This window comes from Ornithorhynchus anatinus, chromosome 3 (assembly GCF_004115215.2).
Source record: "Ornithorhynchus anatinus isolate Pmale09 chromosome 3, mOrnAna1.pri.v4, whole genome shotgun sequence".
Taxonomy (NCBI): Eukaryota; Metazoa; Chordata; class Mammalia; order Monotremata; family Ornithorhynchidae; genus Ornithorhynchus; species Ornithorhynchus anatinus.
The window spans coordinates 20161950-20187866 of NC_041730.1; the positions used below are offsets into that span (position 1 = coordinate 20161950).

The 25917-nt window shown below is 41.2% G+C and overlaps 3 protein-coding genes across 3 annotated transcripts; all 3 read left to right on the plus strand.

Annotated features, from left to right (window-relative positions):
- Nucleotides 1-939, plus strand: LOC100083660 (olfactory receptor 1020-like). Its single transcript, XM_029059156.1, has one exon. It carries the CDS (start codon nucleotides 1-3, stop codon nucleotides 937-939), a length of 939 nt encoding a protein of 312 aa, XP_028914989.1.
- A 7042-nt stretch (nucleotides 940-7981) lies between these two features.
- On the plus strand, nucleotides 7982-8695 carry LOC103170096 (putative olfactory receptor 8G2). Its single transcript, XM_016227212.2, has one exon. It carries the CDS (start codon nucleotides 7982-7984, stop codon nucleotides 8693-8695), a length of 714 nt encoding a protein of 237 aa, XP_016082698.1.
- Nucleotides 8696-16970: 8275 nt separating this feature from the next.
- Nucleotides 16971-17910, plus strand: LOC100083641 (olfactory receptor 1030-like). The gene is given in 2 exon segments (XM_001514154.4): nucleotides 16971-17234; nucleotides 17236-17910. Coding segments are annotated over 2 exon segments (939 nt in total).
- Nucleotides 17911-25917: the final 8007 nt, after the last annotated feature.

The following is a 25917-nucleotide window of genomic DNA, read 5'->3' on the forward strand; positions in this document are numbered from 1 at the left end:
ATGGCCAGAAGGAACCTAACCATGTTGACTGAGTTCATCCTTCTGGGATTTACAGATCAGCTGGACCTGCAGATTCTGCTCTTTGTGATATTTCTAGTAATTTATCTCATCACCCTGATAGGGAACCTTGGGATGATGGGGCTAATCAGGATCAGCTCTCGACTCCACACCCCCATGTACTTTTTCCTCAGTCACCTCTCTTTTGTTGATATCTGTTATGCCTCCTCTATCGCACCCAAGCTACTGGCAAACGTCTTCGTAAAGATAAAAACCATTTCCTTTTCTGGTTGCTTCACCCAGATGTATTTCTCCAGTGCCTTGGTGACTACGGAATGTTTCCTTTTGGCGGCCATGGCCTTTGATCGTTTTGTAGCCATCTGCAATCCACTGCTGTACGCAGTCATCATGTCTAACAGAGTCTGCAGTGAGCTGGCCTTGGCAGCGTATATTTATGGTTTCCTCAATTCACTGATACAGACCGCTATGACTTTGCAAGCCTCGTTCTGCAACTCCAATGCCATTAATCACTTCTACTGCGCTCATCCACCGCTACTATCTCTTTCCTGCTCTGACATTCATGTTAAAGAGAAACAGATCTTCTTTATTTCCACACTGAATCTTGTCAGCTCTCTGCTGGTGGTCCTTCTCTCCTACTGTTGCATCTTTGTTGTGGTCCTGAAATTCCCTTCAAGAGAGGAAAGGTGCAAAGCTTTTTCTACCTGTGTAACCCACCTGACCGTCATTGCTCTGTTTTATGGGACCCTCTTCTCCATGTACTTTCAAGAGCCATATACAAATCACGCCTTGCCTTATGACAAAGCAGCCTCCGTGTTTTATAGTCTCATCGTTCCCATGTTGAACCCCCTGATCTATAGCCTGCGTAACAGAGATGTGAAGGAGGCCTTGAGAAAAGTGATAGAGAGGAAAGTTTGGGGATGAATCAACGTGTCAGCAGCAATACTAGAAATCAATAAACTCATATTTCTCAATGTTCCCTGAAATTACTGGTTATTAAACTTGTAGCAGTGGAATTTTACATTTTAAAGTTGATTGCGGTGGGATGGCCTTCTTTGCAAACCTTTGGGTTAAGTAAAAATTGCACTGTGGTACTCACCCTGTGTCCAGCACCATACCTTTGAGGGTACAACTGTTTTTTCCAACACTGCACTGCACTGGTTTCTGTCAGACACATGTTGTCAGAAGAATGTTACCAATTTCTCCTGTCACATCCCTGCTAAAATGCAGAATGAAAAGGTGAGTCAGGGAAGAACATGCAAATTGTGTCATCTTTTATGTGAATGCCTGTTATGTTGTTTCATTTCCTAATGGTGACAAATTAAACTCTTCCAGTGATGAAACTTTTTAGTTGTATACGAAGCTTCCTGGATGAAGGTTAAGTCTCTGCAGAGTTACTGGATCTTAAACCTCACACCTAAGCTATATTCCAAGACTTTTCGATTAATCAATCACTTGTATTTATTATCCTAAGCACTTGGGAGAGTACTATATAACAGTATAACAGAGCTGGTAGACACGTTGATAGAGAAAAAACATGGCGTAGAGGGCGGAACACATGCCTGGGACTCAGAGGTTTGTGGGTTCTAATGTCTGTTTGGCCACTTGTCTGCTACGTGACCTTGGGCAAGTCACTTAACTTCTCTGTGCCTCAGTTACCTCATCTATAAAATGGGGATTGAGATTGTGAGCCCCAAGTGGGACAATCTGATTATTGTATTCATCCCAGTGCTTAGAACAGTGCTTGGCATATAGTTAGCGCTTAACAAATATGATAATCATCATCAAGTCACTTCTCTGTGCCTCTGCTACCGAGGCTATAAAATGAGGATTAAGACTGTGAGCCCCACCTGGGACAGGGACTGTGACAAACCCGATTTGCTTGTATCCAGCCCAGCACTTAGTAGAGGGCTTGGCACATAGTAAGTACTTAACAAGTACCAATATTATTATTATCAGATTCCCTGACTTCTAAGACCATGTATCCATGCCCAACTATATATGAAAGTTCTACCTTCCTGACTCTACCTGATGAAGCAAGGACCTGAACACATTAGGAGCTCACTAAGTTGGTTTGGTTCAAATTGCTTATGTGGAAGCTTGGAATTTTCACCACAAATCTTGCCCAAGTAATTACTTTCTACCTGAATATTTTATGTCGACTAAGCTAACCATAGGAGATATTGATTGACTCACTTTTTCTCCTCCCCCTTCTTCTCTTCCTAACCTCCCAACCTTTCCCTGAGTGAATGGACTTCTTTCCATTAGAATAAAAATCTTTCATTTCATAATGATAATAATAATAATAATGGTATTTGTTAAGTGCTTAACTATGTGCCAAGCACTGTTCTAAGCACTAGGGTAGAAGCAAGGAAATCAGGTTGTCCCACATAGAGCTCACAGTCTTCATCCCCATTTTACAGATGAGGCACAGAAAAGTTAAGTGACTTGCCCAAAGTCACATAGCGGACAAGCAGCGCTGCCAGAATTAGAACCCACGACCTCTGACTCCCGAGCCCGTGCTCTTTCCACTAAGCCACACTGCTAAGTGGTCTGGGAGCAGTAGCTGGTTAGAATTAGGTTGTGGAATTATGTTAGATATGATTAGATTATACCTATCCCAATCCTTGGTTCATGTAATAAATACCATCATTATCATTGTTATCATTATGATTACCTCACTAGACGAGAGAATATTTCTAAGTCTCTGGCACTGAAGAAAATTATTATCTGACCTGTGAGAAATTTTCTGAATAAAGGACACCTTGCAGAGTTCACTTCAGATTAACATTTTAATTTCCATTTTACCTCTCTTAATTGGTTGATTAATGATTTCCTTTTTACTTTCCATAATTGGTTGATAGTACTGATCACAATGAAAACAATGGTAATGAATGTATTTATTACATGAACCAAGCACTGGGGTAGATATAAAATAAAACATAGTTCCTGTCCCACAGGGGAGTCATTGCCTAAGAAGAAGGGACAGTAGGTATCATAACCCCCTTTAACTGATGAGTAAACTGAGGCACGGAGAAATGAAGTGATTTGCCCAAGGTGATAAAGCCAGCAAGTGGCAGCACTGAGATTTAAACCTGATTTTCCTAACTCCCTGTCCCATACTCTCTCCACTGACTCCTCTACTGGAGCCACCCTGCCTCACAATAGAAACTAGAGCTGGAGATGGGATCCCCTTGAATGAATGAACAGATTTTTGATTACTTCTGTTCTTCTGCATTTGTACATGCACTAGTAATAGCAACAGTATTCATTTCAATCAATCATATTTACTGAGCGCTAACTGTGTACAGAGTGCTGTAATAAGTGATTGGAAGAGTACAATAAAAAACTATAACAGACACATTCCCTGTCCACAATGAGCTTACAGTCTAAAGGGGTTGACAAACATTAATATAAATAAACAAATTACAGCAGGTACATAAGTGCTGTGGGGCTGGGAGGGGGGATGAATAAAGGGAGCAAGTCAGGGTGATGAAGAAGGGAGTGGAAGAAAAGGAAAAGGTCTAGTTGGTGAAGGCTTCCTGGAGGAGATGTGCCTTTAATAAGGCTTTGAAGTTGGGGAGAGTAATTGTCTGTCAGATATGAAGAGGGAGGGCATTCCAGACCAGGGGTAAGATGTGGATAAGAGGTCGGCATTGAGATAGATGAAATTGAGGAACAGTGAGTACATCAGTATTAGAGGAGAGAAATGTGTGGGCTGTTTTGTAGTAGGAGAGCAGAGAGGTGACACATGAGGAGGTAAAGTGACTGAGTGCTTTAAAGCCGATTAATTAAGCACTTACCGCGTACAGGCCACTCTCCTAAGCACTGGGAGAGAATACAAGGGTTATTTTAAATATGATTAACGTATAGTACAACAGAAAATGAATCAGTATTCAATTAGTGTTCACTGCGTACAGTCCTAATACTAGGCATGGTTTTCTTTAATCATGCTAGCAGATCTATTTGTAATAGCTTATCAATCAGTACTATTTATTGAGCACCCATTGTGTGCAGAGCCCTGTACTAAGCACTTGGAAGAGTACAACCCATCAAAGATCGTAGTCACATTTCCAGCCGACAAAGAGCTTTCAGCTTAGAGAAAGCATGTGACTGTGAGCCAGTTGTTGGATAGGGATTGTCTCTATTTGTCACCAAATTGTGCTTTCCAAGCGCTCAGTACAATGCTCTGCACACAGTAAGCACTCAATAAATGTGATTGAATGAATGAATGAATTTACCGTGAGTTCAGTTGCTAATATTTCTCTGTGAGATCTTGCCCGAGATCAATCTATTGACCTGTCCAGTGGTCAAAGAGATTACAACTTTATTTGCCTGATTGACTGGGTTAATCAGGGTTATTTTAAATATGAATAAAGTATAGTACAACAGAAAATGAATCAGTATTCAATTAGTGTTCACTGCGTACAGTCCTAATACTAGGCATGGTTTTCTTTAATCATGCTAGCGGATCTATTTGTAATAGCTTATCAATCAGTACTATTTATTGAGCACCCATTGTGTGCAGAGCCCTGTACTAAGCACTTGGAAGAGTACAACCCATCAAAGATCGTAGTCACATTTCCAGCCGACAAAGAGCTTTCAGCTTAGAGAAAGCATGTGACTGTGAGCCAGTTGTTGGATAGGGATTGTCTCTATTTGTCACCAAATTGTGCTTTCCAAGCGCTCAGTACAATGCTCTGCACACAGTAAGCACTCAATAAATGTGATTGAATGAATGAATGAATTTACCGTGAGTTCAGTTGCTAATATTTCTCTGTGAGATCTTGCCCGAGATCAATCTATTGACCTGTCCAGTGGTCAAAGAGATTACAACTTTATTTGCCTGATTGACTGGCTTTCAAGGTTTCCTTAGAGCTAATAATAATAGTAATCGTAATATTTGTTAAGCGCTTACTCTGTACCAAACATTGTACTAAGCACTAGAGTATACAAGATCAGCAGAATGGACACCTTCCCTGTCCTACTTGGAGCTCACAATCTGAGGGGGAGGGAGAACAGGTATTCAATCCCCATTTTACATTCGAGGAAACTGAAAACCCAGAGAAGTTAAGTGACTTGCCCAGAGTCACACTGCAGGCAAGTGGAGGTGCCAGGATTAGAAGCCAGGTTTCATGACCCCCAGACCTGTTTTGTCTTCTAGCTGTAAAAGCTAAGGGTAAAGTAATGATTCAAGCATTCCAGGCCAAAAACCATAATTTGGTGAAAAACTGTCATTTTGGGTCTGTGTTATCCAGATTGTCTGTCTAATGGCATTGATGAAAATCACCAGATATTGTTCAAGTCTCTGGCAACTTTACCAGTGTACGGGCAACTTGAGAGTCTCATAACTCCTCACTCATCTGCCATTTGTACCCTGTGACATTTTTGAAGAGATTCATTCCAATTTATGACAGAGAGTGCATCAGAAGAAGATGGCCAAAAAACATAAAACACCAAAGTTTGTTATTACTCTTGTTACCAGGTTCAGGAAAATAAAATCATGGATAGGCTTAGTTATCCTAAACTTTTTCATTCATTCAGTAGTATTAATTGAGTGCTTACTATGTGCAGAGCACTGAACTAAGCCCTTGGAATGTACAATTCGGCAAGAGAGAGAGAGACAATCCCCGCCCAATGACGGGCTCACAGTCTAAACTTATCCATACTCTAGAGTGAACCAAGAAGTTACAAATAACTGGAACTTCCAGTATTAAATTCTATCCATTAAATGTTTCCAGTTCAAATGAAATTTGTTTCCACGGAACAATATTTCAAGCATTAGATTGGAAAGGCTTAGGGTAAATTACCATAATGATTCCTAAGAGAATAAGGAAGTGTTTACTCATAATAAATATGTGTCTTTATGGGATTCTCTCAGTTATTCGAATGTGAACTTGTATCATTTTAACCTGCAGAGGAGACTGGATCCTCCAGATGCCCCAGTCCCAAGAGATTAAACCACACACAAATATGTTCCCTGCAAAGCCAACACTGATGTGTATGGAAGTAACTGAATACACCGTCTCCCCAGGCAGTGCATGTTAGAGACGCCTGACCTTACTAGAAATAACAAAGGATAACTCATCATTTGACAGTGTTATAAATACTCAGAAGTCCAATATCAAAAGAAGAAAAAAGTAGCTTTCCTCCTTCTGGGCCAGAGCTAACTGTTGCTTTTTTCTGAAATAAAGGAACTTGGCATATTAGATGTCATTTCTGAAATCTCTGCCACCTGATCTCTGGATGACTGGTGAGTAACCGACTGGATTTTTAAGGACAACTGAAAAAGGCAAAAAGTGAAAATGCCCAGAATGTACATTCTGATATTAAAGTCTGGGTGGAAATGATTTGATGGAAGCAGTCAAAAATCTGAATGTAAGCATGCTTTCATCTGATAGGGGACTAAAGGGTTCTGCAGGAAATGGGGGGCCTGGAGATTGGGAAGACATATTTAGGATCTGAACTTGAGACTTAAATAGTGAATTATAGCAAAAATGATAAAGTGACAAAAATATTGTATAACATCCTATCCTTTTAATAAAACTCCCTTTTCAAAACAACTTGTTGCAGCTTACAGTTTTAAAAGTAGACTTATATGGCCCCATTTCCACCCAAGTATTTAATCATTTTATAAACATGAGTCAAACAGTCTTCATACGATTCTAAAAAGAAAGCTTTTTACATCATTATTCCCATTTTACATATTTACAGAATAGTTTATCTTAGGGTATAATTTTTATTCAAAAACTTGAAACCGAACCAGCATTTAAGTGTTATTTCCCTCCCATCACTCCCTAATTAAGCAAGAATGATGTTTAAAATAAAATGTGGACTTCTTGTTTGGGGAGTAGGGTGTGAAGAATTAAACTAAGCTAAATGGAAGGAGAGAGAAAACATATACAAAAGACTTGCCGAAAGGGAAGAGAACATTTGGAATAAAAAGAGGTGCTCATATGAAAGGAGAGTATATCAATAGATATAGATTACATTCAAATACCTCTTCACTAAACTCCAATATATTTATAATTAATAAAAAAAATCAAAGTTGAGCTATAGTGAAAGTTTGAGTGCACGGATTGGAGATATCCACAGGTTAGGAGTAGGGCAGTTCCACAGATTGTCCAGAATCCTCTTATAATCACAGTACAAGAGAAGAAACTGTGTGATTTAAGGGAAAGGTGGAAGTATTGATGGCAGTGGATTTCTGCTTCTGGAGGAATGAAGTGAAAAACTGGGCATGTTAGTTATATTCTTATAGTATAATGAATAGATTCAATGACTAAAAAGAAGTATTTATTGAGAACTCACTGTGTGCAGAACACTACACTAAGCATTGGAAGAGTACAGCAGACTTGGTAGACACATTCCCTGCCCACAATAAAACATCCCACAACAAGATGTGTTCATGATGATCTCATTTTTATTCCTTCCATAATGAGATGTATATACTGATGAATAGGTATGATCTAAATTTTTTAACCCTCAAGGTTGTAAGTTTTATATTTAAACTAGCTTCCCCTTATTTGTAACTTATTTTATTGTCTCTCCTCCACTGGACTGCAAATTTCTTGAGGAAAGCGATCATATCTACTAAGTTTCTAGTAATCTCCCAAACATTTGGTACAATGCTCTGCCCCCAGTGCTCTGTAAATATTACTGGCTGATTGACAGATAATTTTCATGAAGTGCTTAGAGGAGAGTGTGATCAGGATGAAGAAATTAGCTGGCATTGGGTTGTTGAAGAACTAGATGGCTAAAATGCAAGAGAGGACATCTTCTGGTTGAAATGACCCAGAATCTAAAGCAAGAATAAGGACCTAAAGCAAAAGGCAAGGATGAAAAGACAAACCTGCAAGATCAGCATATAGATTCTCAGTGTTATTTTCTCCATCTTTACCTTTCTCCTTACTCCAGCAGATTTTAAAAGGCTGAAAGCAATAGGAGCCGAGGAATTCAAAACACAATGTGTGAGATCTGTCTCCAGCGATGCAAAGATCTCCCAGAACTACAAGAGTCCCTCCCCTGGCTCTTCCTCATCTTCTGCACCATCATTATTAGGGAAAACCTTGAGATGTTCATGTTCATTAAGCTAGATCGTCATCTTCATCCCATCACAAACTGCTTTCTTGGCTATCTGTTACCCCTTGATCTCTGTCATTCATCCTCCCTTACCCCCATGTTGCTGAAAATGTTGTTAATGAAGAAGATTAACACATCTCCAAGCATTTACTTTCCACAGCTTCATTGGCCATATGCTTTGGCAGTTTCTGAGTGTTACTTACTGGCCACAGTGGTCAGTGACCGTGGCCTGGCCATCTATACTCCCCTCGTACACTCAGCTACTGTGTTCAGGAGTCTGTGTCATGGGTTGATGGTTGGCATTTCTATCTGTGATTTCCTGACCTCAGTGGTACAGACATTTCAGTTTTTCATCTTTGATTTCAACACCAATCACATACAAATCATTGACCTTCAGGTGGATGCCCTCACTGGTCTAGTTGTTTACACCAATGAAGATAGGCTGCTGGTGATCCTCACTGCTCATTTCATCACCTCTGTTTTGACAGTCCTCATTCCATATGATTTAATTTTTGCCACTCTTCTGAAGATCCTTTCCTTAAAAGGAAGGCACAAATTCTGCTCTACCTTTTCTTTTCATCTATCTGTTGCCTTCTAATTCTGTGAAACATATTTCTTTGGGTATGTTAACGAGCATAATTCAAGTCATTCCCTGAATTATGACAAAAAGGCTTCTCTATTTTATAGGCTCATTATTCCTATTCTGAATCCCCTGTACACCCTGGACATAATAGACTCAATGAGGAGAAGCAGTGTGGCTCATTGGAAAGAGCACAGGCTTGGGAGTCACAGATCATGAATTTAAATCCCGATTCAGCCGCTTGTCAGCTGTATGACTTTGGGCAAGTCACTTCACTTCTCTGTGCCTCAGTCACCTCATCTGTAAAATGGGGATTAAGACTGTGAGCCCATGTGGGACAACCTGATCACATTGTATCCTTTCCAGGGCTTACAACAGTGCTTTGCACATAGTAAGTGCTTAACAAATACCATAATTATTATTGAGATCACAGCTGGAAAGGAGAATGGTACTGTGGGGACTTTAATCCCATAACAGAAATTTTGGGCATAGAATAAAGCAATATTCACCTCTTATTTTCAGGCATCATAATCAAAGAAATAAGAACCTAGCTTTGGAGATTTCTTTAATGTGAAAAATGTATTGTATTACTCACTGTTTTACATTGTACCTGATAAAATTAAATTATCAATCTGAAGGGACATTTTTTGAAAATAAGGTGAGTAAGGGAAAATAAAATAAACCATCTAAATAAGATCAAAATCGGTCTCAGTATTTTCATAATATTTTAAGGTTATTTCCCCAAATTGTATGAGCCCTGAAGATACGGAATGTGAAAATGCAGTCACAGGACTCCATCAGGGCTTTATAATAATGTTGGTATTTGTTAAGCACTTACTATGTGCAGAGCACTGTTCTAAGCGCTGGGGTAGACACAGGGGAATCAGGTCGTCCCACGTGGGGCTCACAGTCTTCATGCTCATTTTACAGATGAGGTAACTGAGGCACAGAGAAGTTAAGTGACTTGCCCACAGTCACACAGCTGACAGGAGGCAGAGCTGGGATTCGAACTCATGAGCTCTGACTCCAAAGCCCAGGCTCTTTCCACTGAGCCATGCTGCTTTATGTGCATGTATGAAGGATGACCATGTAAGCAATTGGATGCATTTGCTTGGGTACACTTAAGTGTACTAACCAAACCCAACTTGCATTTATTTTGTGGTATTTCTTGCTCCCAGAGTAACAAGAAGGCCTTCATCCCATTATTCAGTTGTTACCCTTCAAATCTTTCTTGGAAATAAGCCCTTGGTTTTATCTCAATACCAAAATGGACCTCATAAGTCACAGGATGTGATCTTTTCTGCTTTACCCTTGGAAACCAAAATAGCATGATTCAGAAACATACATCTTCATTCAGTCACAATATACAGAGCATTCACGGATGATGTATCTTCTCTTGCACGCTTAACATAACATGACTTCCCCAAATATGATATGAATTATGAAAAGAATAACAGCTTTCCCAATCATTTGTCACACTACAACAACATTTACATCCTTCTATAATAATAATGTTGGTATTTGTTAAGCGCTTACTATGTGCAGAGCACTGTTCTAAGCGCTGGGGTAAACACAGGGGAATCAGGTTGTTCCACGTGGGGCTCACAGTCTTAATCCCCATTTTACAGATGAGGGAACTGAGGCACAGAGAATTTAAGTGACTTGCCCACAGTCACACAGCTGACAAGTGGCAGAGCTGGGATTCGAACTCATGAGCCCTGACTCCAAAGCCCGTGCTCTTTCCACTGCGCCACGCTGCTTCTCAGTAAGCCTTCTTTATAATGAGGAAACATCCCATCAGAATGACAAATGAGGCTTAACCCTAAAATGTCAGGGTTGAGACCCTGTATGAGAAAAATGACTATAAAATATTGATATTCATGATAATAATAATAATAATGATAATAATAATGGTATTTGTTAAGTGCTTACTATGTGCCAGGCACTGTTCTAAGGGATGGGGTAGATACAGTGTAATTGAGTTAGACCCAGTCCCTATCCTATACAGTCTTAATCCCCACTTTACAGATGAAGGAACTGAGGCACAGAGCAGTTAAGTGAGTTGACCACAGTCACACAGCAAACAAATAGTAGTGTCAGGACTAGAACACATGACCTTCCGACTCCCTGGCCCATGCTCTATCCACTAGGCCCGGCCAGTCCTGTTCCCACTGAAACAACTGATGAATCAATCAATGGCATTTATTGAGCACTTACCATGTGCGAAGCACTGAGTAGCCTTAGCTGCTGTACAGTTCTAAGTTTGACTTGAGGTACTAACTCTAACGTTTCTAGTAAATATCAGTCTCTAAGGTACGATGAGTGAATCACTTATTTCATAAATGGCACCACACTCAGAAGATGTGAGTCAAATCCACGAATTCTCCTTCTAGGCTGTGAACTCCTTACGGACAGGGAACCTGCCTACCCACTCTGTTGTCTGCACACTGTGAATATTCAATAAATATGATTGATTGACTGCCTGAAAATTAGAGGTAGGCTGTATATTGGTAATCTCAATGACATCACATCTCCAAATTTTCACTAATGGTGATATCGATTCTCTTCTAGTACTCACCATCCCCTTTTGCATCGACCCTATCCTTCCATATTAAGGGGGATGGGCTGAATTTAGGAATCATTTAATGATGATTAAAACATAATTGTGCCACTTTTTCAGCACCTACTTTGTGCCTAGCACTATACTAAGCACTGGGGTAGAGACAAGACAATTGGGTTCAACACAGTCCCCGTCCTACATGGGGCTCGTAATCTAAGTAAGAGGGGGAATGGAAATTGAAATCCCATTTTACAGATGAGGCAACTGAGGCCCAGAGAAGTGAAGTGACTTGCCCAAGGTCACACAGCCAAGTGCTATTTATCGTGTTATGTTGTCTTGTTTTTGTCCATCTCTCTCCCCTGATTAGACTGTAAGCCCATCATTGGGCAGGGACTGTCTCTATCTGTTGCTGAATTGTACATTCCAAGGGCTTAGTACAGCGTTCTGCACATAGTAAGCACTCAATAAATACTACTGAATGAATGAATGAAAGTGCTAGAGTTGGGAACGCAGGTCCTCTGCCTACCAGTTCAGGTGTCCTTCCACTAGGCTTGCTGCTTCTCGATCATTTCTGAACCCATCCTGATACCTTTCATCGGCCAGGAATTTATTTTCACAAAACCACATTAGACGGTAAAACCTCCACGAGTACATACAAGTATGCAGTTCCCTCTTGCCAGCTGAAAGTGTAGATCGGTGTCGATGAATAATCTGACTCAAGCTCTCATCTTTGAGGGGCTTAATAAATTGGAAAAACAATATGTACTACATAAAAGCCCTTTGGTTTCTCCTGAAAAGAAGTTAGCAATAGACTGTGAAAGACAAATAATTGTGACATGAAATACTTTCTCCATAGGCTCATGTCAGGGAAGAAACTGTTTTCTCCTACCGGTTTATAAACAGTGTCTGTTTATAAAATCCCTTCACTAAGCAGAACCTTGACCTAAAGGTACAATTCCTGTCAGAAACTCAGAAGCTCTGCTGATTAAAACTTGTGCCCGAGGTAAAGAAACATTTGTTAAGAGCAACCTTAGTGAGTTCAGGAGCTTTGTCAATAAGTAACAGATGTTCCATAGTTCATTTTCAAAAACACCCTTTCAAATCTATAAGGATTATGGATTTTGCTCTAGGCCCAATAAGGGAATAAGGGAAGCAGCAGTGTTGCCTAGTGGGTAGAGCATAGACTGGAAGTCAGAATAACTTGAGTTCTACCCCAGCTTCTCCACTTGGCTGCGTGACCATGGGCTAGTCACTTCTCTGTGCCTCAGTTACCTCATCTTTAAAATGGGGATTAGGTCTGTGAGTCCATATGGGACATGGACTGTGTCCAACCTGAATAGCTTGTATCTATCTCAGCAAAAAGTACAGTGTCTGGCACACAGTAAGCACTTAACCAATACCATAAAAAGTTATTTGGGATATTTCCTTGGGACATTCCCAGATATTATTTATGACAAAAAGAAATATTTGCTTCTGGGGGTAATCTGAGTTCTGTGAGTTACATGCCATTTTTAGTCTTTGATTCGGGGATCCCAACAAATTATCCAGATCATTCAGATATTTGGAGGGTATTTTGGCCTCATTTATCTAGAGATTTCAAGTCAAATAAATAGCTTTTTCCTGAAATAGCCTCATATCTGAGACCAAAGGAAATTGGAGGACTTGAATTATTAGCTAATAAAGACTCAGCAATTTCCTAAAACACTTCCAGTTTAGAGTTGATGAATGAAATTTTTAAAAGTTTTTTATTAAAAAAATATAGAGAGAGAACTTAAAAGCATCAGGCCTGTGAGCTTAGGACAATGCTTAGAGAAAGAACCCTGAGAGAAAGAGAACCCTTTTAGAATGTTATATATTGAACTAAGGTCCAATCAGTGAAATAGAAGGACAGGTGGAATATTACAATCATGCATCCCAAATTATAACTTCTATGAAGAGTGAGTCATCTAAATATAGATTTCTCCCTCACCGCTGAAGCTGACAGCTATTTTCCATCCTTTATCTAGGGCTCTGAGCTGATTTTTTAAGTGATCCTATTCTTTTCTTATAGTTTAAATTGTTAAATGTGCAAGAGTGGGAGAAAGAGAATTTATATTGCTTTCACACTCTCATCTGGGGATTTTAACTTGAATAGCTGAGTCCTTCTTTTCCTGATTGTAAATGAGATCCATCACCATATAATTATGCCTCTGTTCCTATAAAGACTTGCTTTATTCCATCCGCATTCAGGGGAGCAACCAGATCTGACTAGAGGGGTGCAATAGTTGGTTTCACGCTTCCACGCCGGTGTAGGATCTCTTCACCTTCATTGCCTGATTTCATACAAGTACTTGCATGAAAAGATGAACCACGAATACTGATATCTGATAGTAAAAAGCATCATATCCTGATGTGGTATTATATGTAGTCATGGGTTCAAATCCCAGCTCTGCCACTTGTCAGCTGTGTGACTGTGGGCAAGTCACTTCACTTCTCTGTGCCTCAGTTACCTCATCTGTAAAATGGGGATTAACTATGAGCCTTATGTGGGACCACCTGATTACCCTGTATCTACCCCAGCGCTTAGAACAGTGCTCTGCACATAGTAAGTGCTTAACAAATACCAACATTATATACCGAGGTGTTTTCCAGGATGTTAATTCCCAAGGATATTCATTCATTCATTCAATAGTATTGATTGAGCACTTACTATGTGCAGAGCACTGTACTAAGCTCTTGGAATGTACAAATCGGTAACAGAGACAGTCCCTGCCCTTTGATGGGCTTAGAGTCTAATCGGGGGAGACAGACAGACAAAAACAATAGCAATAAATAGAATCAAGGGGATGGATGAACATCTCATTAAAACAATAGCAAATAAATAGAATCAAGGTAATGTACATCTCATTAACAAAATAAATAGGGTAATTAAAATATATAAAGTTGAGCAGACGAGTACAGTGCTGAGGGGAGGGGAAGGGAGAGGGGGAGGAGCAGAGGGAAAGGGGGGAAAAGAGGGCTTAGCTGAGGAGAGGTGAGGGGGGGATAAAGGGGGAGCAGAGGGAGCATAGGGAAAAGGGGAGTTTAGGCTGGGAAGGCATCTTGGAGGAGGTGAGATTTAAGTAGGGTTTTGAAGAGGGGAAGAGAATTAGTTTGGTGGAGGTGAGGAGGGAGGGCATTCCAGGACCACGGGAGGACGTGGCCCAGGGGTGGACAGCAGGATAGGGATATTTAAACTCAATGCAAAAGATCCTTACTAACTCTGAATATAGCACACCACCACCCCTGAATAAACCATTCCCTTGGTACAAGGTAAACTCCAAAATAACACAGGATAACAGGCTCATTATTTTTTTTTTGCATTATAAATACTCAAGGTTTTCTGGTGCCTAATAGTGAAATGTAGCTTTCCAACAAACAAAGGAGCTGTCCATTTCATTCACTGGAATTAAACTAAGGTGATGCATTATACCTAGTTTTGGAATACCATCTCTCCTTCTGTTGGATGATTGGTAAGTCACATACATAGATTTTAAAGGCTGTTACCGGTTGCCTGTAGAGCAAAGATGGGTCAGTTATCAGATTTGCTTTGGTTATAAGTGTGTTTACTTTAAAGGACATAGGGTTAACTAAATGAAATTGATTTAACATTAGCCAAAAGCAGTGAGGATTTGCTAAAATGTGGAGGGACCTTATAGAACGGAGCCCAGGCCTGAGAGGCAGAAGGTAGTGAGTTCTAATCCCGGCTCCGCCACTGTCTGATTTGTGACCTTGGGCAAAGTCACTCCAGTTCTCTGCGCTTCAGTTCCTTCATCTGTAAAATGGGGATTGAGACTGTGAGCACCATGTGGGACAGGGACTGTGTCCCACCTGATTTCCTTGGATCCACCCCAATGCTTAGTACAGTGCCTGGCACACATTAAGCGCTTAACAAATAGCACAATTATTAAATGAGTCAATTTGTCAATATTTATCGTCACCCTCCAAAATGAGACCAGATCTGTAATTTAAGTGCCTGTCTTCCCCAATATATTGTAAACTCCTTGAGGGTAGGGATGATGTCTATTAATTATGTTATACTCTCACGCACATTTTGCATCATACCCTGCATATTGTAGGTGCTCAATAAATGCTACAAATTAATTGATTGATTGATTGATTGATCTGTGAATCCCTTTAGACCGACTACCTACTGCAAAGAGAACTGATAACATCATTCTGACCTTCACAAACAGGAACAGTATTTTTGTTCTGCTAAAGTTCTGGATAAAAAGGGGAAACAATGAACATAGAGTAGAAAGAAAATAAGGACCCATTGCCAAAGCAGACTGTAGTGCGGTAATGGGTATTCTAGCAAACTCAAACTCTCCTCTTCTTTTCTAGGAGAAATCATGAGCTCCAAAAAAAAATGGGGTGATAAAAAGGTAGATTAAGTCCAATTTAAAAGTGTAGCTCTTTGGTACACATAACAAAACTGATCACCCTGTAATGATATAGTTGTAAAAAGTGTAAACAATTGAGTACACTTAGAAAAAAAATTCTCCTAATTTATATATGTAAATATATATATATATATATATATATTCTGGTCATAAAACTCTAAGGATATTGTCACTGATTTCTAATGATTATATTAAATGCTAAGATTATGTCAGGACCCCTTTCAATGTGTTTTCAGTCCATCCTGTTGTATGTGAGGATTGAAAATACACACAATTTATGTCTTCCTATCTCTCCCATTAGATTTCAGGTGTAGGGATGATGTCTTTTGCTTGTATGATTCTCATCCTGGCACCTAAAATAGTGGTCTCCATCCAGGAGGGATTCAGTAACTACTACTGAAAGAATGTCACCATTGTTGATCTGTAATCCTCAGGAGTTCAATTACAATCAACCAGGAATGGTATTTATTCAACTCTTATTTACTTGAGCTCTTGGGAAAGTACAATACAATAGCGTTAGTAGATACAGCCCCTGCCCTCTAGAAGGTTTTAGTCTAATGAGGGAAACAGACTTATAAAATATTACATGTTGTGGTAGCCACTGAGTACAAGGATATGTACATAAATGCTATGAGGGTGGGGACGTGGGGTGTGACTAGGCATACGGCAGAGGCAGTAGCAAGGAAAAATAGGGTGGTGGGATGAGAGTTTAGTTTAGGAAGGTTCCTGGAGATGTGATTTTAGTAGGGCATTAATGATGGCCAAAATGGTGGGCTGTCAGATATGGATGGGGAAGAAGCTCCAGGTAGGAGAGAGGGCATGAGTAAGTGATTGGTGGTGTGTTGAGATGAGAGTAAGGGAAAGTGAGTAAGTGAATAGTGAGTAGAGAAGCAGCATGGCCTAGTGGATAGAGCACAGGCCTGGGAGTCAGAAGGACCTGGGTTCAGCGTGGCTTAGCGGAAAGAGCACGGGCTTGGGAGTCAGAGGTCATGGGTTCTAAATCCGGCTCCTCCACTTTTCAGCTGTGTGACTTTGGGCAAGTCACTTAACTTCTCTGTGCCTCAGTTACCTGATCTGTAAAATGGGGATCAAGACTTTGAGCCTTATGTGGGACAGGGACTGTGTCCATTCAATTCCCTTGTATATACCCCAGTGCTTAGTATAATGCTTGTCACAGTAAAAGCTTAAGAAATGCCACCATTATTATTTTTAAGTTCTTGCTGAGACAGTGAGAAAGGAATGATTTCATCTTGATGATTATATTGCCACATGTTTTTCTTCTTATTACACTAAAGGAACATTTCAAACCAAAATGGCCAGAGGAAATTATTCCACCGTGACCGAATTTGTCCTCATGGGATTCTCAGATCATCCAGAGCTTCAGCTGCCGCTCTTCTTAGTGTTTTTAGTTATTTTTCTCGCCACTCTGCTAGGAAATCTGATGATGGTTCTTTTAATCCAGGTCAGCTCCCCACTTCACACTCCCATGTACTATTTCCTCAGCCACCTGTCGTTCATCGATCTCTGCTACTCTTCCTCCATAGCTCCCAAGATGCTGCAAGACTTTTTAAGGAAGAAAAAAAACCATTTCCTTTGCCGGATGTTTTGCCCAGATGTATTTCTCAAGTGCTTTCTCTACCACAGAGTGTTTCCTATTGGCCACCATGGCCTATGACCGCTACATGGCCATCTGCAAGCCCCTGATTTACACGACTATTATGACCAAGAGGGTTTGTAGAGAGCTGATGATTGGAGTTTACACATATGGGTTCCTGTACTCTGTGATCCAGACTGTCCTGACTTTCCAGCTCTCCTTCTGTGATTCCAACATCATTCATCACTTCTACTGCGCTGACCCACCGCTTCTGGCCCTCTCCTGTTCCGACATTCTTGCGAAGAGGAATCAGCTCTTGATTTTCTCTGCCCTAAATCTCTCCAGTTCTCTTCTGACCATCCTCGTCTCCTATGTTTGCATCCTGGTTTCCATCCTGAAGATTCCTTCTTCTGAAGGAAGGTGTAAAGCTTTCTCCACCTGTGCCTCTCACCTCACAGTAGTCACCATCTTCTATAGCACATTATTCTTCATGTACCTGCGGCAGCCTAGGATAGGGGATTCCTGGAACTACAACAAGGAGGTTTCTGTGTTTTACAGTCTTGTCATCCCTATGCTTAACCCCCTAATTTACAGCCTGAGGAACGCGGAAGTGAAGGCCACGCTGACTAAACTGCTGGATGGCAAAGCTTTACGATGAATGTATTTGGTTCATAAAATAGAGTCAACCTAGAAATACTTAATCTTAATATTTAGAAGCATAATGGCCCAGTGGAAAGAGCACGGGCTTGGGAGTCAGAGGATGTGGGTTCTTATCCCGGCTCTGCCACTTGTCTGCTGTGTGACCTTAGGCAAGTCACTTAACTTCTCTGTGCCTCAGTTACCTCATCTATGGGAATTAAGACTGTGAGCACCACGTGGGACAACCTGATCTACTCCAGAGCTTATAACAGTGCTTGGCACATAGAAAAAGTGCTTAACAAATACCAAAATCATTATTATCATTATTATTAATCTTAAAAGACATCAAGAGCTAGGAAACTACAGCAAGAAGTACCTGATTTCTGATTTTCCTAGCACATCCTCCATTCCTAGACCAGCACTTTACATGCCCCTTCCTACCTCTCCTCCCTTCTCTCTTTCTACCGCCCACCCCGCACGCTCCGCTCCTCTGCCGCCCACCTTTTCACCGTCCCTCAGCCTCGCCTATCCCGCCGTCAACCCCCGGGCCACGTCCTCCCGCGGTCCCGGAACGCCCTCCCTCCTCACCTCCGCCAAACTGATTCTCTTTCCCTCTTCAGAACCCTACTTAAAACTCACCTCCTCCAAGAGGCCTTACCAGACTGAGCTCCTCTTCTCCCTCTACTCGCTCTACCACCCCCCCTTCACCTCTCCACAGCTAAACCCTCTTTTCCCCCTTTCCCTCTGCTCCTCCCCCTCTCCCTTCCCATCCCCTCAGCACTGTACTCGTCTGCTCAACTGTATATATTTTCATTACCCTATTTATTTTGTTAATGAAATGTACATCGCCTTGATTCTATTTAGTTGCCACTGTTTTTACGAGATGTTCTTCCCCTCGACTCTATTTATTGCCATTGTTCTTGTCTGTCCGTCTCCCCCGATTAGACTATAAGCCCGTCAAACGGCAGGGACTGTATCTGTTGCCGACTTGTTCATTCCAAGCGCTTAGTACAGTGCTCTGCACATAGTAAGCGCTCAATAAATACTATTGAATGAATGAATGCCGTCTGACAATTAATAAACACTTAATAAGGCTCTCCCGATTAAGTCCTCTTTTCCCGGGCTCCTTCTCTCTTCTGCATCTTCTATGCATTTGGATCTGTGACCTTTGACATTTGATATTCGCTCCACACTCAACCGACAGCACTTACGAACATATCTTCAAATTATTTTTTTAATATATTAATGTCTGTTTCCCCCACTAGACTGTAAGCTCATCATGAGCAGGGCATGTCTGTCAATTCTATTGTACTGACCTCTCCCAAGTGCAGTGTTCTGCATCTAGAAGCACGCAATAATTACCACTGATGAATAAGGACCATAATTATTAAAAAACTTCAGGGATCCTATTGCAAAGGGAGAGGAAAGGGAAATATTAGCAAGTAGTGAGTCTGGTAATGCCTGATCAACAGTCACATACAATTGCAACTATGCCACAGACATGACTCCACAGAGATTGCAAATCAATGCATAATACAAATGTTTTAAAACATTGACAGGACAGAAAAAAATTCCTTTGAACCCCAAATCCTGAAACCAATGCTTTTAATAATAATAATAATAATAATAATGGTGGTATTTGTTAAGTGCTTACTGTGTGCAAAGCACTGTTCTAAGCACTGAGAGGATACAAGGTGATCAGGTTGTCCCATTCGGGGCTCACAGTTTTAATCTCCATTTTACAAATGAGGTAACTGAGGCACAGAAAAGTTAAGTGAGTTGCCCAAAGTCACACAGTTGACAAGCGGCGGAGCCGGGATTAGAACCCATGACCTCTGACTCCCAATGCCGGGCTCTTTCCATTTAAACAGTGGAAACATTTCCATCTCATTTTCAAAGAAACAAATGCAGTCTCTGAATGCATCTACAAAGTGTCCATTTTCTTGTAGTCTTTAAACTGACAGATTCATATTTTCCATTATATATTACTGTAAAAAACATTTTCATACTTTCAGGACATTATCATCTAATTAGCATTATGCTAAGAAAACGTACTTCCTTGTTCTATGGGACTCTGAATAACATTTTCAGGATCTCCTGTAGTACTTTATCTACTATAGGACTATCTCCAGTGAAGGCTATTATGGTAGTCCGCAACTCTTGTGTTATAATGTAGTTCGAACAATGAATGAGTGAAATGAGATCTTGTCTACATCTGAGTTTAATTCAATTATATCGCGGAGTCTCCAGTGGAATATATCAGAGCGATATCTTGCCTACTCCCCTTTATCTCCTCTCCCAGCTTCTCTCCCTGGCTTCCCTTTTCCCAGGAGAATCAGCACTAGCAGTTAGAGTATGGGCCTGATAATCAGAAAGCCCTGGTTTTTAATCCCACCTGCCACTTGTCTGCTGCGTGAGCTTGGGCAAGTCACTTCACTTCTCTCTGCCTAAGATACCTCATCTGTAAAATGCGGATTAAGACTGTGAGCCCCATGTGGGATGTGGACTGTGTCCAACCTGATTAGCTTGTGCCTACTCCAGTGTTTAGTACAGCGCCTTGCTTGTGGCAAATGCTGAACAAATACTATAAAATAAACCAGCCCAAGGAGACACTGCTTGCAGTTTGGAGATGACTTATGAAGTTTAGCCAAATTTTTCCAACAAGTATTCCATAAATCATATGGCAGGGGTGGTACCGATGTCCCTCTGTCCACCTTATCCAGACAGATAACCCAACGAGAAGAAGGTAAAGAGATCCCCTCTTCTTGAGGGGTAAGATCTGCACCCCCAACCTTAGGCAAACCTACCAAGCCAGATAACAGTTGTTCAGCAGAAGAGAAGCAATTTGGCCTAGTGAGAAGCACTGTCGCCTAGTAAGGAAAGCACAAGCCTGAGAGTCAGAAAGACCGGGATTCCGATTCCGGCTATGCTACTCGTCTGCTGTATGACCATGGGCAAGTCCCGAGAAGCAGCGTGGCTCAGTGGAAAGAGCCCAGGCTTGGGAGTTAGAGGTCATGGTTTCTAATCCCCTCTCTGCCACTTGTCAGCTGTGTGACTTGGGGTAAGTCACTTCACTTCTCTGTGCCTTGGTTACCTCATCTGTAAAATGGGGATTAAGACTGTGAGCCCCACTTGGGACAAACTGATCACCTTGTATCCCCCTCAGTGCTTAGAACAGTGCTTTGCACATAGTAAGTGCTTAACAAGTGCCATCATTATTATTATTATTATTGAGACACTTTACTTCTCTCTGTCTCAGTTTCCTCAACTGTAAAATGGGAGTACCTGTTCTCCCTCCTACATATCTGTGAGCCCCATACAGTCAGGGACTGTGTCCAACCTAATTAACTTATATCTACCCCGGAAGTTAGCACAGTGTTTGTCACATAGTAAGTGCTTAACAAATATTATTAAAAAAAAGAAGAAAGGATCAGGTAGAACATTTCCCTACCTGCTGTCCTTATTCCTGGTCTAATCCCTACCCATCTGAGGCAAGATTAACCAATGTTGACTTTAGCCTTATTCTTTAATTCCATACTACAAGGTGCTCTGCAGATGGCTTTTTATTTATTTCAAATGATCTATATGTTGATTTCATTTCTGAATCTTGTGAAATGGAGAAGTAAAAGTATAATTTCAGTTAAATCAGTCCTGGAGATCAGAGCAAGGAGTCTCTGAAAGTTTCTAGGAGAGGGTAGAAGAGGGACAGTTCTAAACATATCTCTTTCCTCTACTTAATTGTGGAAGTGGAAATGGGATAAAAGAGAGCTGGGAAGATGATGGGGGAAATTTTAGGACCTCTGAATGGTATTTGTTAAGGGCTTACTATATACCAAACACTGTTCTAAACGCTGTGGTAGATACAAGGTAATCAGGTTGTGTCACATGGGGCTCACTGTCTTCATTCCCATTTTACAGATGAGGGAACTGAGGCAAAGAGAAGTTAAGTGACTTACGCAAGGTCACACAGCAGACAAGTGCCAAAGCTAGGATTAGAACCCATGCCCTCTGACTCCCAAGCCGGTGCCCTTTCCACTAAGCCATGCTGCTTCTCATGCCTGCCTGTTGTTTTCAATTTTGTCAACAAAGTAGTTGACAAGGTCATTGAGAATGTTGGAGCCCTGAGACTTCAGGAGAGAATTTAGCATCTGGAATAGTCGTTGGGTGCAATGACAAAGGGAGTCATGGGAAGAAGTAGTGTCAGTGATTGGAAGAGAAGGCAGAGTTATTGCATGTACGAAAAAGTACTTATTTATTTCCTTAGGAAGCAGCATGGCTCAGTGGAAAGAGTCCGGGCTTGGGAGTCAGAGGTCATGGATTTGAATCTCAGCTCTGCCACTTGTTAGCTATGTGACTGTGGGCAAGTCACTTAACTTCTCTGTGCCTCAGTTACCTCATCTGGAAAATGAAGATGAAGACTGTGAGCCTCACGTGGGACAACCTCACTAACCTATATCTACCTCAGCACTTAGAACAGTTCTCTGCTCATAGTAAGCGCTTAACAAATACCAACATTATTATTATTATAAGAAGTGGCCAAAGATGAATTTCTAATGAACAGATTGTGAGCCCCTTGTGGGATTCACATCCTGTAGCCATGGATTTTTCCAGCGCTTCCAGGTAAATCATCAAAAGGAACTTGAATCAAAGAGAGCTGGAGGCTTCAAAGTTATGTAATCATGGGAGTGTTCCAAAAGCAGTTACCTCAACTCTCCTCTCTCTCTCTCTATATCTCACATACACACATACACACACACACACACAAAACCCACAATCAGGGTTATAAAATAATTCCTGTAGCATTTATTAACCACTTACACTGCGGAAAGTGCTGGGGTAGCTACAAGATAATCAGATCAGACAGTCTCTGTTCCACACAAGATTCGTTACCTAAGGGGAAGGCAGAACTAGCTATCTACTCGCCAGTTTATAGCTGCGGGATCTGAGCAGTAGAGAAGCTATGCAGCTTCCCCAGAGTTACAGAGCAAGCCAATGTCTGAGCTGGAGGCTGAGTTTCCTGGATCTGTCCATTTCCAGGCTCAGGCTCTTCCCACCAGGCTATGCTGTATTCCCGGCCAGTTTCCTGAGAGATGCTTCCTATTGACTGAATAATGTCTGAAACTCTCTCAAACACCCTGGCACTGAGCCCGCACGTTCTTGACTGAGGGCCTACGGCCCTTCGCCTTTTTCCTGAGAGGACCCCCTACAGGACCCTTGACTCTCCTCCAGAGCAGGGTCCTGCTGGGTGTAGTGTCTCTGGGAGGTGGGACAGGCCATCGTTGGATTCCTGATGACCCCCACCTTCTCCTTGACCCTGCTTTCATGGATGAGGAGCGCGTGCATCATCCAAACATCCGAGCTGGCTTCCACTCTGAGCTCTGACATTCAAATGAGGTACTGGGTGCTCTGTGTTGGCTTGCTGGACCTTTTTTTTATGGCATTGGTTGAGTACTTATTACGGGAAAGGCATCATACTAAGCACTAGGGTAGATACAGGATAACCAGGGTGGACACAATCCATGTCCCAAATGGGACTCATGGTTTTAATCCCCATTTTGCAGATGAGGTATCTGAGGCATAGAGAAGTTCCTTAAAAAGATGCTTATAAGCAAAGGTGAAAGTTATCACCAACCATCTCCTTATTGTTTTCTCTAAAACAGTTCAGCTTCTCCCAAAAACACAAATACACGCAACCTCAATCTATACAGCAACCTAGATAGCAAAGAGTGTGATATAATAATAATTATCATTATGGTATTTATTAAGCACTTGCTATGTGCAGAGCACAGTTCTAAGTGCTGGGGTAGATACAGGGTAATCAGATTTTCCCACGTGGGGCTCACATTTTTAAATCCCCATTTTTAGAGACAAGGTAACTGAGGCACAGAGAAGTTAAGTGATTTGCCCCAGGTCAAACAGCAGACAAGTGGCGGAGCCGAGATGAGAACCCATGACCTCTGACTCCCAAGCTCAGGCTCTTTCCACTAAGCCAAGCTGCTTCTCTAATGGTAAAAGCATGGACCTGGGCATCAGAAGGACCTGGGTTCTATTCCTCATGCTGCCACATGTCTGCTGTGTGATCTTGGGCAAGTCACTTAACTTCTCTGTGCCTCACTTCTCTCATCTGTAAAATGGGGATTAAGAGTGTGGGCAGGGATTGTCTCTACCACTGAACTGTACTGTCAAGTATGGTACAGTGCTCTGCACACAGTAAGCGCTCAATAAATACAACTGAATGAGTGAATGAGCCCTATGTGGGTCAGGAACTGTGTCCAAACTGATTAATTTGCATCTACCTCAGCGATTAGACCAGTGCTTGGCACATAGTAAGTGCTTAACCAGTACAGGAATTATTACTATTATCATTACCCATCCTCAATCTTTACAGCAGAGAGATAAATAGATAACCTGTGGTGTTTTGGATGTAGATAAATATCCTTAAGACATTATTCCCTGGAGAAAGAATCTGACTTAAAAGGTAAGAGTTAGTGCTGAGACTAGACTTGCTCAACCACAGGAATCAAATGCAAAATTGGAAGGGAATGAGTTTTCTATTTGCTAAAATGTTCTGAGATATAACCATTTAAAAGCACTGAAAGCTAGGAAATAAAGATTACAAACCAAGTTCATTTCATAGTATTCAAAGTTAGACTGTTCTACCTAGATTTGCAACGACAAGCCTTTCCCACCTTCCCCTGCGCACTTCACATACTGGGGTCTGGTAGGCTGGTACAATTACTCATTCATTAGTATTTATTGAGCGCATACTATGTACAGAGCACAGTACTAAGCACTTGGAATGTACAATTCAGCAACAGATAGAGACAATCCCTGCCCATTGACGGGCTTACAGTCTAACTGGGGGAATTAGACTGTATTAAATTAGCAACACATCAAGCTCTTAAAATAATGCTGACCAGAAAGCAATAAGTGGGCTGTATTTTATTAATACAGCCAAATCCTGGTGGCCAAGATGTAGCAAAGGCCTCACATATTTTCATTTCTAAAAATGAGAAATGATATCGAAAATTGAATCGTACTATTAAATTGACACCGATTATATTCGATAATTCCAGGTTGCTTGATTTCATCATTTATCTATGATTTCAACTTCTCCCAGTTCTTCGGCACTTCATGCTACAACCCGAGAGAGGCCACTCCAATACAATATCTAATTTATGGCTTCTAGACTGTTGTTTACCTTACAAGAGCAGGAAACAATCTATAAGTTACTGTTACCTTTTACATTTTTCAATTATAAATGATATGAACCTGAAACAGGGCTGGCTGTGCAATTTTGGAAAGTTCAAATAGTTATCTTTAAGAGATTTATTTTCTGTGCTAGATTTCGCAACATCCAAAATCTCTTTCCTGAATAGAAGAGAAAATAACTTCAAAAAGTAGCTAATTAAGCTAGTTAGCTGATGCAAAGCCGAGTTAAGAAATTAACATTGAAGTTGCTGTGACTCTGGCTAGTGAAAGGAAATAAAAGCTACCTGGCTTTTCAAGATGGAAAATTCCTTCACCTGGGGTCCCACCTATGGGTCCCTACACAATTTATTTCCCTCTTGACTGACAGGTTGAATCTGAAGTGTGTGACCACAGATTTTGTCTTTGTCAACCACTCGGTACAGTGCTCTGCACACAATAAGCGCTCAATAAATACAATTGATTGATCGACTTTGTATATAATAATATTGGTATTTGTTAAGCACTTACTATGTGCAGAGCACTGTTCTAAGCACTGGGGTAGATACAGGGTAATCAGGTTGTCCAAAGTGAGGCTCACAGTTAATCCCCATTTTACAGATGAGGTAACTGAGGCACAGAGAAGTTAAGTGACTTGCCCATAGTCACACAGCTGACAAGTGGCAGAGCCGGGAGTCGAACTCATGATTTCTGACTCCGAAACCCAGGCTCTTTCCACTGAGCCACACTGCAAAGCCTTCCCAGAAATATTGCAAATCTTTCCGGCCATGACTATTTTGCAAAGGGTCAGTTTAATGACATGAATTTCACTTCCTCT

Excerpts from the sequence above, each read along its gene's own strand:
- LOC100083660 (XM_029059156.1), top strand. The coding sequence starts at position 1 with ATGGCCAGAAGGAACCTAACCATGTTGACTGAGTTCATCCTTCTGGGA.
- LOC103170096 (XM_016227212.2), top strand. The coding sequence starts at position 7,982 with ATGTGTGAGATCTGTCTCCAGCGATGCAAAGATCTCCCAGAACTACAA.